General features: G+C 40.8%; 2 protein-coding genes across 2 annotated transcripts; one reads left to right on the top strand and one right to left on the bottom strand.

Annotated features, from left to right (window-relative positions):
• Nucleotides 1-9,192: 9,192 nt before the first annotated feature.
• Nucleotides 9,193-11,750, bottom strand: Pth (parathyroid hormone). The gene is made up of 3 exons (XM_041665957.1): nt 11,651-11,750; nt 9,624-9,714; nt 9,193-9,506 (listed from the first exon to the last, which is right to left on the bottom strand). Exons 2-3 carry the CDS (start codon nt 9,704-9,706, stop codon nt 9,245-9,247), a joined length of 345 nt encoding a protein of 114 aa, XP_041521891.1. The 5' UTR covers nt 9,707-9,714; nt 11,651-11,750; the 3' UTR covers nt 9,193-9,244.
• Nucleotides 11,751-14,546: 2,796 nt separating this feature from the next.
• On the top strand, nt 14,547-14,660 carry LOC121457341 (dolichyl-diphosphooligosaccharide--protein glycosyltransferase subunit 4-like). The gene has a single exon (XM_041666008.1). The coding sequence runs from the start codon at nt 14,547-14,549 to the stop codon at nt 14,658-14,660; it is 114 nt and encodes a 37-aa protein (XP_041521942.1).
• The last annotated feature ends 2,281 nt before the right edge of the window (nt 14,661-16,941 follow it).

Here is a 16,941-nt window from a genome sequence, read left to right as displayed (position 1 = left end):
GTAAGAGCTAGCCAATAAGAGGCTGGAACTAATGGGCCAGGCAGTATTTAAAAGAATACAATTTCCGTGTAATTATTTCGGGGCATAAGCTAGCCATGCGGCAGCCGGGTGCTGGGACGCAGCCTCGCCGCTATTATTACAACAAGAATCCTCTGCTGGAACCAAGAACAGAAACAGAATCCCACAGCTGGAAAAGAGGCCAGATGCATGCTCTACATCAGCAAAAAGAGTATAAGAGGTCACGCCCCAGCGGGCAGGTAGCCACTGGCTGTAAGACTTCCTACAGCACCTCTCCCTTTTGTTTAAATAAGAGAGTTCCAAGCCTAATAGAAAATTATATACAATAAGAACAAATATATTCAATAATTATCCTACCCTAACTAGTTTAAGTCTTGTATAATAAATAACTTGGCCAAGTCATGAAGGAAAGTAACTACAACTATCTAGTCTTCAACCCCATGGAAGACCCCAGAAGGGAAATAATATTACTTGAGTGGCAGGAAGTGCAATCAAGAAACTTCCAAAATGTGCAACAAAAGACAGAGACAACTGGATACCTGGGCAATCACCCAAAGTCTCATTTGCAACATTAAAACAACCAGCTTTGGCTAAGGCCTAGAATAACCAACAGACCATTTTCAGAGGGAGAAAAATTTTCAAAACCATCTTACCCTGACTTAGCAAGATTTGAAGTCCTGCTTATTCATTTCTGGATACCTTGTCAGTGGTTGAGGCATGGGCATTTCTTTGCCCAAAGGCCAGTTTTGCTAAGAAGAAAACAAGCTCCAAGTGGAGTGTCTTTATTGATCAACATTCTCTGGGGAACAGATCAGTGCTGCCAGGAGCAATTGTGTCTCACTTCAATAGAACCCTAAGTTATTTAAATGCCATATTCTGCAGCTCTTTGAAGTGGTGGAAGATTACCTATCTATGCAGAATACAATCTCTATGTATCTAAAGAACCTGATTAGTCTAACTGTAAGTATGACTAACATAAATGACTATTGATCTATAATTCTTAATACCTATATAACTTAAAGACTAAGACTTAATATTAGAATATTAAACAATAAGTAACTATGCAACAAGTGAGGACAATGACCACAAAATGTAAACAATGTATGAGTAAGTATCTTGATCAGAGGTAGAAATGTACATTGCAATATGTTAAGTGTGTATCAATATATAAAAATGTTTTAAGCAGAGGTAGAATCATGCATGCATACAATATTCAATGTAATTTAACTTTATTAATATTAAAGAATCTATACCAATGTAACTGCCTATAAATAATAACTCACAAGTATTCATTCTATTACTCACTTATTATTAGTGTGACTAAGCTCATACTAATCTATTACACCATGCAATTTTTCCTTTTTTTTCAAAGAGATCCCTGAGCCTATAAAATATCCCCCCAATCGCCAACCCTATACCGATTATAATCAACTCCTAAATAATGTCCTTAACCCTGAGGACAAACTTTGTTGGGAGAGGGGACATCGTCTTTTAGAACTACTTCCAGCTGTCATGAGGGCAATGTTCTTTCTATGGACTCCTGTGAAAGTAAAATGATGGTTAAATTCCAAGATTACTGTCTGGTATAATCACAAATAGTCTCTGAGTATTTGGTAGTGTTTTTCTGAGGTTCCTATTTGAAGGTCTGGCCAGAATGTTGCAAAAAAGTGCACCATTTCGGCTAACCAAGTTGGAACCATCTTGAGCAGCTGGAACTCAAAACAGATCTTATAGTAGTGCTGTCAGCATCATGACGTCATATCAACCAAGTGGAGTTGTTGTTGTGGGACCCCATCTTCTTCCTGAAAACTTCAAGGATTACTGCAGGAAAATTCATTGTTCATTGTGGAAAACTAAAACATTATTTATATAGACAATACAGATATATGCATTCAATGAAAGATATGATAGAGACAAAAATAGATATGAAGAAAAGTAATTTTTTTCTAAATTCTTTTTTCTTTCTGACCCATATCATGGCTCCTGACACGAGACAGAAAATCCAATTTTTTATTTTAACAACATGCTTGGATTTAGAGAAGGACAGAGTCATTTAAATGTATGTATATCAATTACCTGACGGCAAAAATCGTGATCCTTTTTCTCAATGATCTTTAATGGATAGATATTTTTGCATCTGTCAGCATTCAAACATCCAGGCTCTCTTGAATTTTTGAAGATGAGTTTTTTCCTGCAAAGACAAGAACAGAACCCTGCCCCAACCCTTATGAGGTTTCCTTACCATCTGTATGGTTGTCACCATTGTAGATGAGCTGTCATTTCTCTTCAAGACGTTTCTCCTTTTCAAACCGAAAACTTTATTAATTTTGATGGTATCCATAATTTTCCACCCCTTTCTGTTTGTTTAACATATCCTTTATAGTTCTATTTGATCTTTCTATAACTACATGACTTGTAGGATTGTGTGGTATACCTGTAATATGCTTAATATTATAGTAAGCAAAAAACGGTTTCATTTTCTTAGAGACATGTGCTCGACCATTATCTGTCTTTATTTTGCAGGTATACCCATGATGGTCATAACTTCTAATAAATGTGTGATTTCTGAATCAGCCTTTTCTGAGCTTAAAGCAGTTGCCCACTGAAAGCCTGAATAAGTGTCAATGGTGTGATGTACATATTTTAATTTTCCAAATTCTGCAAGGTGGAACACACCCATATGCCAGATTTTATTACTTTGAGTACCCTTTGGATTAGTCCCTGCATATAGTGGTGTTTGGTTATAGAAAGAGCAAGAAGGGTATTTATTTATAATCTCCTTTGTAGTGATGAGGCAAGCAGGTCTGCTTTTTATCCTGTCCAGCTTCCACACGGCTAGCTTTACACCTGAAATAACAACACACAAATTGTATCCATTTAATCACTGCCTGGCCCATTATCTTCAGTTCCTTATTGGCTAACTATCACATATTGATTTAACCCATTTCTAATATTCTGTGTAACACCACGAGGTGGTGGCTTACTGGGAAGATTCTAACCTACATCCATCTTGGGCTGGAGCTTCATGACGTCCTCCTGTCTCTGCTTTCTTCCTCCCACCATTCTGTTCTGTCTTCCCCACCTACCTATGTTCTGACCTATCAGGCCAAGCAGTTTTCTTTATTAATTAACCAATGAAAGCAACAGATAGATAGAAGACCCTCCTATATCACTCCTTAGCTTGTTGCCATGTAATAGAAAGCTTTCTTTAAAACTTTGCTATTGAAATGATTTTTTAATGAAATTCTGAGGCCTGCAACATGTTTCCAATCAATAATTGATCAATTTCTGCATTACCTTGTGCTAGAGGACCTGACAGACTCATATGGGATTGGATATGTGGTGTTATGTATATAGGACACAGCTAATTCCTGATTATGTCTTGTACCTGGATAAATAACGAAGTCAATTCTGTATCATCTGGTATAAATTTAGTGGTTTCAATATGCAAGATAACTATCTCTGCATATTGTGAATTAGTAACTATATTAATAGGTTCTTTAAAATCCCTTAGCCCCATGAGAATGACATATAATTCTGCCTTCTGGACAGAATTATAAGGGCTTTGTTCCACCTCACTTAATTCTTCTGATTTGTACTCTGCCTTCCCTGGTTTGTTCGCATTATTATAAAAGGTATGGGCTCCAGTTTTGGAGCATCACGTACAATGTGGGGAAGAATCCAAGAAGTTCTCTTTATAAGGTTAAGTCTATTGCTTTTGGATAGTTGCTATTAATTTCTCCCAAAAAATTAGCACAAGCTCTTTGTCATGGTTCATTGTCTTCCCATAACTTTTTTATTTCAACAGTAATGAAAGGCACTGTAATCTCAGTTTTGTACCATGCTGGAGCTACAACCCAGGGCTTCATGCCTGTTAGCCAGGTACTCTGACAACTAAGGCGCATTGTCCACATCCTACTTCAATTTTAAAACCTGGGATTTGGGGCGAGCAGTGTAACTTAGTGACTCTACATTCACTCTCTAGCATCATTTAAAAAAAAATGGAAAACTAAAACCCTCTTTATATTTCTAAATTTGTACACTGCCATCTAATGGCAGAGCAGAAAAATCCAACAAATACAGAGAATTTCTAACCATATTCGGCAAACGTTGTGTATTTATTTTTCAAGACCCTTGTAAGAATACTGAGAGACAGACTGCTAATCCACAGTGATAAAATGAAGCGCATAAACAACAGAAGATAAACAAATACTGCCTATGGAGAGGTTAGGGATATGAAAGATTACTTCTAGGGCTGGGGATTAATTCAGTGGAAGAGTGTTTGTGTAGCATACACAGAATCTCAAACAATGGGGAGGGAGACAGGCAGAGAAAGGCAACTGAAAAAAATTACTTGCTCTCTTTAGCATCCATTGCTGCCAGCAATTTGTCACAGCCCCTCCACCACCTGAGATGGAATGCGACAGACCCCGTCGTGTGGAGGTATACGTAGCTGTGAGTTCAACTCCAAATATCTCTGTGCTGAAAGGTCCCCTCCTCTCTCCAGCCCTGGGGACCAGAACTCCCTTGTCTCAAGGAGAGGAGCCTCTGTCCAGGAGAGAAAGACAGAAGCGATGGGCTTGAGAAAGGGGTTTGTTTTCTGGGACAAAGGGAAAGAGTTGTGGTGGTGACTCTGGTTCTCAACTAAAAGACTTGCCTCTGCAGGGCTGGGAGGACATTTCCCGGAAGGATTAATTGAAGGGAGAAGACCTGACCATAGAGTGGGCAGCTCCGCCCTGCAGCGGCCCAGGTGTAGAGGTCCGAGAAGAAAGCAGTCCCGCGCCTACCTTTGCTTCTTGTTGATGTACCTGTCGTGTGTGCCTCTCCTTTTGCCACTGCCATCCTTCATTGGCGCAGGAATCTTTTCACCCTCTAACATGGATGAAAGGCCAGCAGCCCTCTGGGAAGCCTCCACATCATCTTCGGCGCCATGTTGGTATTGCTAAGGCGACCAGTCTGCGGCTGTGCTGAGCAGCTAACCAGCTTTTCAGTCTTCCCAGCAGACTGATAGCCATCTCTAGACTTCTTTAATACTTAAAGGTTTGTAGAACTTGCCCATAGGCTTCTCCCAAGTTAAAGCATGCCACTGAAGGGCCTAGCTTTCAGGGTTTGTGCAGGGAGCCTCACTAGGTTCCCTGTGAAAGAGAGGAAGCAGGTGTTTCAGTAGCAGCAGCCCGGGGTTGGATTACCTATCACCTAGCATGTAAACCAAGCTAACAAATGCCTTTTATTAATATTAAAATAATCAGTTTAGAGAGTGATTCTTGACTTTTGAAGAAACTGTTAGGTATTTTTTTTTTGTTTACATCAAATATAGCAATTTTTTAAAGGCTTGCTCAATAAGAAGGAAGCCATGCCTGATACTGGAAACCTAGCCAATTACCCAGGGCTATTGAGGTCATAGATCTTGGGGAGAACCTATAACTGCCATTTTATTAAACCAGAGTAATTCTTAAGTATATTCTAATTATTTTTCCTTCTACTCACAAATAAGTATCTAACCCCTCATCAAAGAAACATCTCTTTGCAATAGATGATCATTTCAGAAAACCACAGCCAATCAAAACGCAGAGAACAAGTAGCCATACGGTTGCCCAGCTCTAAATGATACATCTGCAACACAGCTCCTTCATCTAAAGCTGAAGGATCATAGCTGCTGAGGGCCAGAAAGGTGGTAAATCAGAGTAACGGGAAGTTCTGACATTACCTCACCTGAGAATGTCAGAGAAGCTACACTCGTGAAGTCTCATCAACATGGCTGCCTAAGCAAGGCCTGAACAAGGACGGCATCAATAGACATGCTAAGATGGAAGGGGATCTCACAGGGCCCCAACCATAGAGAAAGATAGACAGCTAAAAAACGCTGAGAGTAGGAGAAGTTGCCTTCCTCGGGGAAGGAAGAGCCCCAGATATTCAACAGCAAGTGCTCAACTCTGAAATCATACATACAAGTAATACGACATGGACTGAACAAGTTGTATTTATATGTTTAGGAATGCATGTGTGTAACCACAATAAAAACATTCGGGCCATAACTTTGAAATCATGGGAAGGGGTGGAAGAAGGAAAGGGAAAGGGGAAAACAATGTGATTATGTTTTAACTTAAAAATTTATATATAGAAACACACACACACACATACAAGGTCTCACTCTGTAGACCAGTCTGGCCTTGAAATCACAGAGATCTTCCTGGTTTTGTCTCCCAAGTGTTTGGATTAAAGTTGTGCACTACCAAGCTCAGCTAGAAAAAATATTTTTTTTTCATAAAGGAATGTAAAGAAAGAACACAAGATTGCTGGGGAATATTATTTTAAGGTGTGTGACTTTTGTTTATGCTGCATTTGTTTAACTCTGTAAAGCTTTGATTCTTTGCCTGTCTAAAGCACCTGATTAGTCTAATAAAGAACTGAATGGCCAACAGCAAGGCAGGAGCAAGGATAGGCGGGGCTGGCAGGCAGAGTATAAATAGAAGGAGAACTCTGGAAGAGAGAAAGAGAGAGAGAGAGCAAACAAGAGAACAAGGGAGGAGGACATGAGGGGCCAGCCGCCCAACTGCCCAAACACCCGGACACCTAGCCAGCCATGGGGTAAGAGTGGAAGTGAGACATACATTAGTAAGAAAAGGAAAAAGCCCATGAGCAAAAGGCAGATGGGATAATTTAAGTTAAAAAAAAAAGCTGGAAAGAAACAAGCCAAGCTAAGGTTGGACATTAATTGGTAAGAATACCTCTGTGTGTATGATTTATTTGGGAACTGGGTGCCCAGAAAGCCAAAAGAGTAAAACTTTGAACAACACAAGATAAAAAATATTTTGGTTTATAATGAAAAGAAACATTAAAATTAAAGATTAAGTAAAAGATAGGTCTTTACAAATAAAAACAGCCATCAAAGCATATAGTTACAGTCATTGCTCCTGGTTACTCTCCAGAGCGTGACGGTAAGACCCCATTGCTGACAGCACCACACAGTTTGATGACAGAATACAGAGAAACCAAGCTGATACTCACTTGGCAGCATCATCCTTTCTGGCTAGCTTCCATAGTGCTGGAATGTGCTTAGGAGGCTCCTAGCGGAGAAAAAAAAAAAAGGTCCCACTCAGCCGTGTCTCTTGCAAGCTCCAATAATCTGTGGCCTGACAGGATATGCCCATTGGTTCTATAGTGTCATGAATGCTATTGGGTAGCCAACAGCTTCCTAATTGGACTTAACATCCCATTCCACATGAGGGAATTCCTGTGTAATGTTATAAACCTCGCTAAGAGCCTGTGGTTAGGGAGGTCCTAGACCCCATGGCCACTATTTTATTAAAGGGACACAGTATCAAAACTGCCTTCTAAATACTTATACCCACAGTACAGCTCTCACTTCTCATCAGAGTCTTCTCTGTGCAGTGGTGGCTAATATAGAAAATCACAACAGGCCAAACTGCAGAGAATAGTTAACTGTGGTGTTCTCAGTCCCCAATAGGACATATATTTCACCTCCTCACTTCAGAAGGCCAGGGAACCTTGCAGAAAAGCGAGAGACAGAAAGATTGGAAAGTCCAGAGGCATGGGAAGGCTGTTGCAAAATGTCTTCTGAACATGACTATTTCACTCATGAATTCATAGAATCTGGGGTTGCCAGCATAAAAACTGTGCGAGATCAAGCCAGTCAGTGCTGCAGAGTAAAGAGGGAAGGGACACACGAGACCTCTCCCCCCCCCCCCCCCCCCGCCCCCGCCTTCATCCTAGCGGAGGCATCTTTGACTTTGATGCTCCTGGAGTGGTTGAGTCTGTTTTCTTCTATGGCGTAACCTGTGTTAGGTTACCCATGCTCCAGTAGATGGCACCCTCCAGACATGTCCCCGCCAGTAGGACTAGTTAAACTTGAAATACAAGAGGAGGAAGAGGAAGACATGATATTGGAAAGAGAATGGGGGGTTGCATGGTCCTAGAGTAGTTGAAAGCAGGATGAGGGAGAAATACTATCTAAATGCTTTGAAATCATAATGAAATTACCAAAACATCCAAAGGTGAAGAAAAGAAACTAATTCTAAAACAGTAAATTGCGAAGCGTCTATGTGGATCTCTTGGAATCTTCCAGATGGAGGGATGCCTTTTAGCTGGAATCCCTGGTATTTCCTACCATTTCACCCTGGTGCTGTATACTAGCAGAGTGCTGAGCTGGCCTGCTGTTTAGACATTGCAATCACTTTAGAAGCTTCCCTTTTTTTATTTCCCAGGAGCTAATGCTGGTTACACCAAGTTTGTGTAATGGCAAATGCTTTGTGGTCTAATCTTAGACCACTTTCTACCCTGTTTCTTAAGTATTTCATTGGGTTTTCTGAAAAGAAGGGGAAAACAGTGCACAGCTATTGTGAACTTGGAGATCTAGCACTCTGGAATTAAAAACAGACAATGTTCAAAATATCAAACTTTGCTAAATGAGTTAAGGAAATGTTTTCTTGTGTTGTTTTACAAACCCATGCCAATAAAACTGTTTGGGATGCATAGTGACAAGAGATATGGGATTCACTCAGATTTTTGTTACTTAAATTCCTTATACGTATGTGAGTGTGTGTACACGAGCTCAGGCACCGGCAGAGGTCAAGGGCATTGGATCCTCCTGGAATTAGTCTTACAGGTGACTGTGGGCCACCTGATGCAGATCCTGGAACTGACTTAAGACATTTGAGGGAGCAGTATGTGCTTTTAACTTCTGAGCCAGCCCTCCAGCCCTGAGGAACAGTTTTAATAAGTAAGAAACATGCACTGGGTGGTGGTGGTGCACGCCTTTAATCCCAGCACTCAGGATGCAGAGGCAGGAGGATCTCTGTGAGTTCGAGGCCAGCCTGGGCTACAAGAGCTAGTTCCAGGACAGACTCCAAAGCTACAGAGAAACTCTGTCTCAGAAAACCAATATATATATATATATATATATATATATATATATATATTATAAAACAAACAAAAAGCAAGTAAGAAACACTACTTAATTTGATTCATGATCACTAAAGTTTTATTTTGTATTTAAAGAGAGAAGTGGAAATGTGTAATTTATTCTCTTATAAGTTCTGCAGTAACATATTTTAAAAAGAACTTATTGAAATGGAATCATTGAAAGAGACCTTAAATGAGTAAAAGTGGAATAAAAAAAACTCCAGATTTTTCATTACAGAAGTATTAGCTAGCACTTGACGATCTTCAGAGAGCTTGAAAAGATAGCAGTATATGATGTTGCCCTTTACTGAGGCTTAGCCTTAACTAATACATCCACATCAGCTTTGTCTCCCTCTCCAAGACTTTTCGGGTTGGCATCAACAAGGACGTTTTCCTCTTTCTTGGCGGGCCTCTGGAAACCACCATCTCTGGCAGCCATTTGAACTCCAAGGCTGACAAAATTGTGCACATCTTGCAGCTTCTTTCTCAGCCATTGCATCCTCTCCACGGAGGCCAGGTGCTTGCCTAGGTTGTGCATCAGCTGTATTTCACTGACAGCTCTCTTCCTAGAAAAAAGAGAAAGAGAGGACCACGCCGTCAGCTCCTCATGCCCGCATCATAAAAACCTGCCGCAGACCCTCAAGTCCATGTCTCCCCAGTGCAGCACGGGCTGCAGCACTTACTTAACGGGTTTCCCGTCTATTTGGGCGAGAAGACAAACGGCCAGCGTGACGATCATGACTTTAGCCATCGCTGTTGCAGACATCGTCTTTACTAAAAGCAGAAGCAACATTGAGAACGTTTAGAGTACTGTCAGTGTTCTAGTTCTGGTAGTCGTTGTTCACAACCACTTAAGCAATCCGCAGTTAGCCGATGTCGCAGTGATCAGCTGAGCTGTTTTTTCATGTGTCTTTGGAATCAGCCTCTTTAAATGATGGATACATTAGTAATATAACAGGCACCCATGACTTAGAGACGTTGGCTACATGCCTTTCTTAGGTAGTTCCCTGAATTTCTTGTGCAAACTTTAACATAAAATTTTAAGCATGTGATGAGTGAAGAATTTTTTTTTCCTGTTTCTTCCCTCTTTTATGTTGGCTATTCCTACGTGTTTGTGATATGCTTGAAATTCACTAATCTATTAATTAGGTAAATTATCACTATTTAGTGAGCAAACAATGTTTTCATGATTATTTGATCCTATCACAAACAGCCATAAATACTAAATTTGTTGGGTTTTATTTTTATCATGAGATCTTGCTATGTATCCCAGGCTGACCTTGAAGTTACAATCCTCCTGCCTTGGTTTCTGGCACATTGGGGTTTCAGGCATTCGCCCCCATGTCCAAATATAAGGTTTAATTTTGATGTCTTTATTAATAATGTACACACCTCTTACAATGACAAAAATGTGTGTTATGGCTAGGAGGAGGCTCAGGTAGTAAAGGGCTTGCTGTACAGTCATGGACTTGAACTCAGACCCCAGCACCCACAGCAACAGGGCACCTGTAATTCTAGTATTGGGAATATTTCAAAAAAATAGGTGGGGAATGAGAGACGAAGACATCCAACATTGACCTCTGGCCTCATATGCACACACATATCCATATGTGTGTGATTATACACGCACAAATATGGCAATGCATTTAAAATCAATTAGTTTCGTATATCTTGTTCTTGGAACTTTGACCCTTAAATAATGAGTGTCTGCATCTTACGACTTCAACTTAACAGTTACAGCTTAGTATAACTTCTAGTTCTTTCTTCTTGCTCATAAGTCAATATGTATATTTTTGGCTTAATCTGTAGGTCCACAGTTGCAGAGATTTATTATAGTAGCACCTTTAAAAAATAGTAACTATTCTACTTTTTAAGTGATGCACACAATAGGAATTATTTTTCTTTGTAAAAAAGAAACTGCATCCTTAAAAGAAGCATGAGACCTTCTAGTCTGCTCCGCTTCTCATCACTGCACACTGCACAGTTATGGATGGATGGAGTAATGGGAAAAATCTAGGCTCAGTCACAAGCACTGGAGCACAAGGACAGGAGCATTGATGTTTAGTCCTATCAGTTCAGGTGACCTAGTGACATCTCCGCTTTATTTCTTGTTCTTTTGAGGAGGGAAGACTTCTTATATAGGGATGCCATGAAAAGAGCTGGAAAGACCGTGGAGCATCCTTAAATGCCTGCACAATTTCAAATTAGAAAATGCTGTTCTTTATGTAAAAGCCATGAATATTCAACAGTGAAAGGAAAATTTTGCAACCTTAGTATGCAGGCTAAGCTCCTTAGAAGCCATAGCATTTAAAATATAGATAAGAATACCCTACAGGAAAATAAACATACACTCCACATGATAAATTATTGTTAACTTTTTACATCAGAATTATTGTCTCTCTACCAGCCTGCTTTTTATTCCAAATTTTTGAATAATAATAAGGAGGAGGAGGTCGCTGAAGTGTATCATGCTAACATTCATCAATTTTCTGTATTTTCAGGTGGTTTTGCAAGAAGCTTTCATCATAAGAATAGATGATTCATGATTTTCTTACCATAAATTTTTTTATTGCTATATTTAGCAAAATTCATCTCCCCTTAAGAGTTTACAATAAAAATAGCATAATGTTGGCAGAAAAATGGTATTAAAACCTTGTTCAATTATCTAAATCTCACAAAATCTAAAAGGGCAATTAAGAGGTGGCCTTACCATGCAATGACTTCAGAAATGATCCTTCGGGAGTGCCACCGACTGGTGTTGTATCAAACTGCAGTGAATGAGATGATGGTGGATGAACTGGGCTGCAGCTCCTCAGATCTGCACTTCTTATGTAGGCCTTGGCTCACCCAGGGAGCATTTTATTGTTAAAGATGATGTCACACCCAGGTCTCTGGATCTCAACCATAGGACCCGGGCAGCCGCGTACCCTCATTGGGTGGTGCCTACTCCTCTAGAGTTTCAGATAATTAGATAAGAGAAGAAAAAGAGCAAGGTGTTGGATAAAGGGTCTACAAAAGGAGTTGCAGCAAATACTGAGCACCATGCCTAGAAAAATCTGACATAACTGATGATACTGAGTTTATATATATTATATATTTTAAATATCCAAGACAGAGTCTCACTATGTAACCCTGTCTGGCCTAGAACTCAATATGCAGACCAGTCTGGCCTCAAACTCACATAGGCCCCCCCTGCCTCTGCTTCATGAGTGCTGGGATTAAAGGCATTTGCTACCAGGCCTTGCTGCTCACAAGTTTTGATTCCAAATATTTATGATAAAATTATTCCAGTATTGAAAAATACAGTTTAAACTATATTTGTTATCTTTATAGCCATATTATAAATACATACACTTGTCTCCTTAAGAAATCATCCTTTTTTACAAGCCATTTCCAACCAATTCATATCACCTTTGATCAGTTTTCCAAAACATATTTTTTGAAAACATATATATTTAATGTATATAAGGCTAGGGAGATGGCTCATTGAAAACATATATATTTAATGTATATAAAGGCTAGGGAGATGGCTCATTGAAAACATATATATTTGATGTATATAAGGCTAGGGAGATGGCTCATTGAAAACATATATATTTAATGTATATAAAGGCTATGGAGATGGCTCATTGAAGAAAGCACAAGCGTGAGGACCTGAGTTCAGGTTCCAGAACCCATCTAAAAGCCTTCCACCAATAGTGCAGGTACTAAGATCAACAAATAATAAATGGGACTCCAGGACACTGAAAAGCTTCTGTAAGGCAAAGGACACCATCAACAGGAAGTGGCAGCCTACAGAATGGGAAAAGATTTTCACCCACTCCACATCCAAAAGAGGACTAATAGCCAAAACATGTGAAGAGCTCAGGAAACTAAACATCAGCAAACCAAATAATACAATTAAAAAATGGTGTACGTATCTAAACAGGATTATCAATAGAGAAATCTCAAATGGCTGAGAAACACGTAATGTTCAACACCCTTAGCTTAGCTATAGGGGAAATGAAAATCAAAACTACTTTGAGATTCTATCTTATACCTGTCAGAATGGTCAGACAAAAACACAAGTGACAGCTTTTGCTGGTGAGGATGTGGAGTAAGGGAAACACTCCTCCACTGTTGGTGGGAATGCAAACTTGTCCAGCTACTTTGGAAATCAATATGGCAGTTCCTCAGAAAATTGGGAATTGATCTACCTCAAGACCCAATTATACCACTCTTGGGCATATATTCAAAAGATATTCCATCCTACTACAAAGATACTTGTTCAACTATGTTCATAGCACTGTTATTCATAATAGCCAGAGACTGGAAATAACCCAGATGTCCCTCAACATGGGACATGAATAAATAGAATGTAGTATATTTATATTCACACCATGAATATTAAAAAATGGCATCATGAAATTTCAGGCAAATAGACGGAACTAGAAAAAATATCATCCTGAGTAAGGTGACTGAGACCCAGAAAGAAAAACATGGTATGTACTCACTAATAAGTAGATAATAGCTGTGAAGTAAATGATAACCATGCTGTAATCCAAAGGCCCAGGGAGGCTGAGTAACAAGGAGGACTCGAAGGGGGAATGCATGGATCTCCATGGGAAGGGGAAATAGAATAGATTTTGTGGGTGGACTGGGGCAAGCTGAGATGGCAACAGGAGGGACCAGGTTGTCAGGGAGGGATACAGGGAGAAACTGGAGGGTATCTGAGGGCCAATGTGGAAACCTTAGGCAGGAGAAACTCCCAGGCATCCATGAGGCTGACGCTAAAGGAGGATTCCTAGTAATGGAGGACATGGAGCCTGTACGGGACTTCCGTAACAAGGTAAGGCTTCCAGTGGTGGCACTGGGACACCAAAACAGCCACAAAACCTTTGGCCTACATTCTATTCTGCCTGCAAGATGTGCTGGGGCGATGGATGTGCAGAACTTGTGGAAGTGGCCCACCAAAGACTGGTCCCATGCCGTGAGAGAGAGCCCATGCGTGACACGGCCTCAATGGCCGGAATAGCCCAGAGACCTAAAATAGATGGGTTCTGTGTTGCAAGGGTCAGTTGAAGAAAGAGGGTCACTCCAGAATGTGATTCAGGTTCTCTGGAAGCAGGGAGCAAGTTCCTATGAATTGAACCTCGAAGTGCTGTGCAAAGGCCTGTTTATTAATTGTTACACAAAGTCGTTTTAGGGGTAAAACAAGTTCCTCATACCAAAGCCCTGATCTAATCTTTCCAAAGGAAAGCATCATACCTCTGCAATGTTAGTACTTATTGTGTAATGTGTGCAGTACCCATTAATGCAAGCCACTCCAGGTGTGCCAGGACTGTCTTGTGACCAAAGTCATACAAAGGCTGTGTACTGGTTGGTTTTGTGTGTCAACTTGACACAAGCTAGGGTCATCAGAGGAAGGAACCTCAGTTGATGAAATGCCCCAATGAGATCCGGTGGTAAGGCAGTTTCTCATTTAGTGGTCAACAGGGGAGGGTCCAGTCCATGGTGGGTGGTGCCATCCGGGGGCTGCTGGTCCTGGTTTCTATAAGAAGTTGGGCTGAGCTACCTGGAGCTTGTAAAGCGAGTGGTAGCATCGGAGCCCAGTGGAACTGGTCAGGATGATCACGGACACGCAGCTCGCCATCTTCGCCAACCTGCTGGGTGTGTCGCTTTTCTTGCTTGTGGCTCTCTATCACTATGTGGCTGTCAACAATCCCAAAAAGCAGGAATGAAAGTAGCGTTTTCTCCGCCCCAGGGTTCCAGGACACAGTCTGAGGCAAGATGAAAGGTGTGAGGGTCCTTCACACTTCACTTCATCTCTCCTACCCATCACAGCATACAAAGCAATTACACTTGGGTTTTTCCAAACAACTTTTATTTCCTCAAAGTCTTCCTTAACCCTATGGAACAAGAAGCTGCCACTGAATAGGGCCCAGTATAGGGGCTGCTTTCTTTTCTACTCCCTCCCTCCAATACTAAAATATAGATATATATTTTAAAAAAAGAAGTTGGGCTGAGCAAGCCATGGGAAGCAAGCCAGTAAGCAGCTTCCCTCCATGACCTCTGCATCAGCTCCTGCTTCCAGATTCCTGCCCTGTTTGAGTTTTTGTCCTGACTTTCTTCAGTGATGAAAAGAAATGCTGACGTGTAAACCAAATAAATTCTTTTCTGGCCAACTTGAATTTTTGGTCATGGTGCTTTGTTCAAGCAATAGAAACCCTAAATAAGACAATCTGTAAAACACCTCTAGAAAAAAACCTCTATAGATGACAGAAAACAATCACTGTTTTCCATAATGATTTATTCAAGGTCTAAGTACTTCTAGAAAACAACTATTAGCTGGGCAGTGCATACCTTTAACTACTCCAAAACCTGCCTCTGCCTCCCGAGTGCTGGGATTAAAGGCGTGCGCCACCACCGCCCGGCTAGCTTGGTGTTCTTGTGAGACCCCCTAACAGTGAGAGAGGAGGTGTCTCTGGCTCTTTCGCCCAGCTGCTCTTTTCAGACTCTATTGGATTGCCTTCCCTAGCCTTGATATGAGGATTTGTTCTGCTCATATCCCTGGGAAGCCTGCTCTTTTTTTTTTTGACACAGTTTATGCTTATAAAAGTGGAAATGGTGGAATTCAATGACCTTATGACCCCCCAAGCCTCTTTAATTCTTACTACCTCAGTTTCCTCTTAAAATGTAGTCCTTTCCACCCCAGTTTTCTTGACTTCAATTTGCCTCATGCTTTCTCTCGTCCTGAGGATTCAGTCCTGATTTTCACATTCTGCAACTGTTGATCGAGATACTCTAACAGTACCCGATGCCGTCACTTGCCTCCCGTCAGCTGTTGCTTCTCACTGTCTAGAATGCTTCTATGTCCGTGATACAACAGCAGCTTATTCAGGTGACTTGCCTCTCAGCTAGAGAGCCGTTTTCAGAATCAGGTCAGTTTTCTTGTCTCAGGTCCCACCCAGGCTTCATCCATCCTCTTGCTGTTAACCGTTGCCAAAGTACGACTGTGCTCAGGTAAGGATGAGTATGAGTTTGAACAGCAGGGAATAAAGGAGAAGAGGAATGTTAGACACATGTTAGTGCTGTTCTAGGAAACTGTCTATACTGGGCAGGTCTCTCTTGGAGTGTGCTCCAGGCTTTCCTTTAGAAATTTTAAAGACAGATTTGAATGTATCCTGAAGACGTTAATTAGCTTGGTGAAAACTTGAACAATAAGGCATATGAAAGTGGTTGAGCGGCACTGAAAATGCCTTGGGATAATTATATAGCGGCAGATTGTTCTCTACAGAGCTTATAAGAGGGCTGTGACCTAGGTTTAAGAAGCAAAGACTGAAATTTAAAAGAAGTTGGGAAGGATGGACAGACTCAGTTGATGGCTAATGATTTGGGCTTAATTTGGACATTATAATTGTCAGAACAGGGAATCACACACCTCCTTAAGTAATGCATTTCCCAACAACGGAAGTTTCTAGTGAAAGCTAGCTGAGCATTCATCAGGCATTGTATGAGGCTCCCGCATGGTAAAGGATTGAGTTCTATAACCAACCCTTTCAACCATAAAATCCTTTCTGGCTTGTTTTCCCTTTGTTGTGCTGGAAACCAGATGGAGATCTCTGTGGTGCTAGGCAAGAGTCCACCACTACACACCTCAATTCTCTTTTGGTCTTTTCAAATGACTCTTCTGGCGCTTGGGATATAGGCCCCCTATGCATGAGGGATCTTGATTTGCCCTCCCTGAGTTCTGCAAACAAGCCAAACTCTTTTGAAACAAAGTGGGCACGGTTCTGTGTTGTTTTCCCATGATGTTCTGGTGACAGGAGAACTGGAAAGGCACATGGTTAAGGAAACACTTTTGTCACTGAAGCCATGCTTAACATTCTGATTTTAAGATTTTTTTTTTCAATTCTTTGGGTAAGCTTGTGGTAATAGACATAACCATACTCTGATTCTTTCTCCTATCACACTTACTTAGCGATAAGAAAGTCAACAGCATTATTAAGTTATTTCAGCATT

The sequence above is a fragment of the Microtus oregoni genome, unplaced genomic scaffold (assembly GCF_018167655.1).
Source record: "Microtus oregoni isolate MIOR12 unplaced genomic scaffold, Mior012 000016F_ref0000370, whole genome shotgun sequence".
Classification (NCBI taxonomy): domain Eukaryota; kingdom Metazoa; phylum Chordata; class Mammalia; order Rodentia; family Cricetidae; genus Microtus; species Microtus oregoni.
This window is presented reverse-complemented; position numbering and strand designations above follow the sequence as displayed.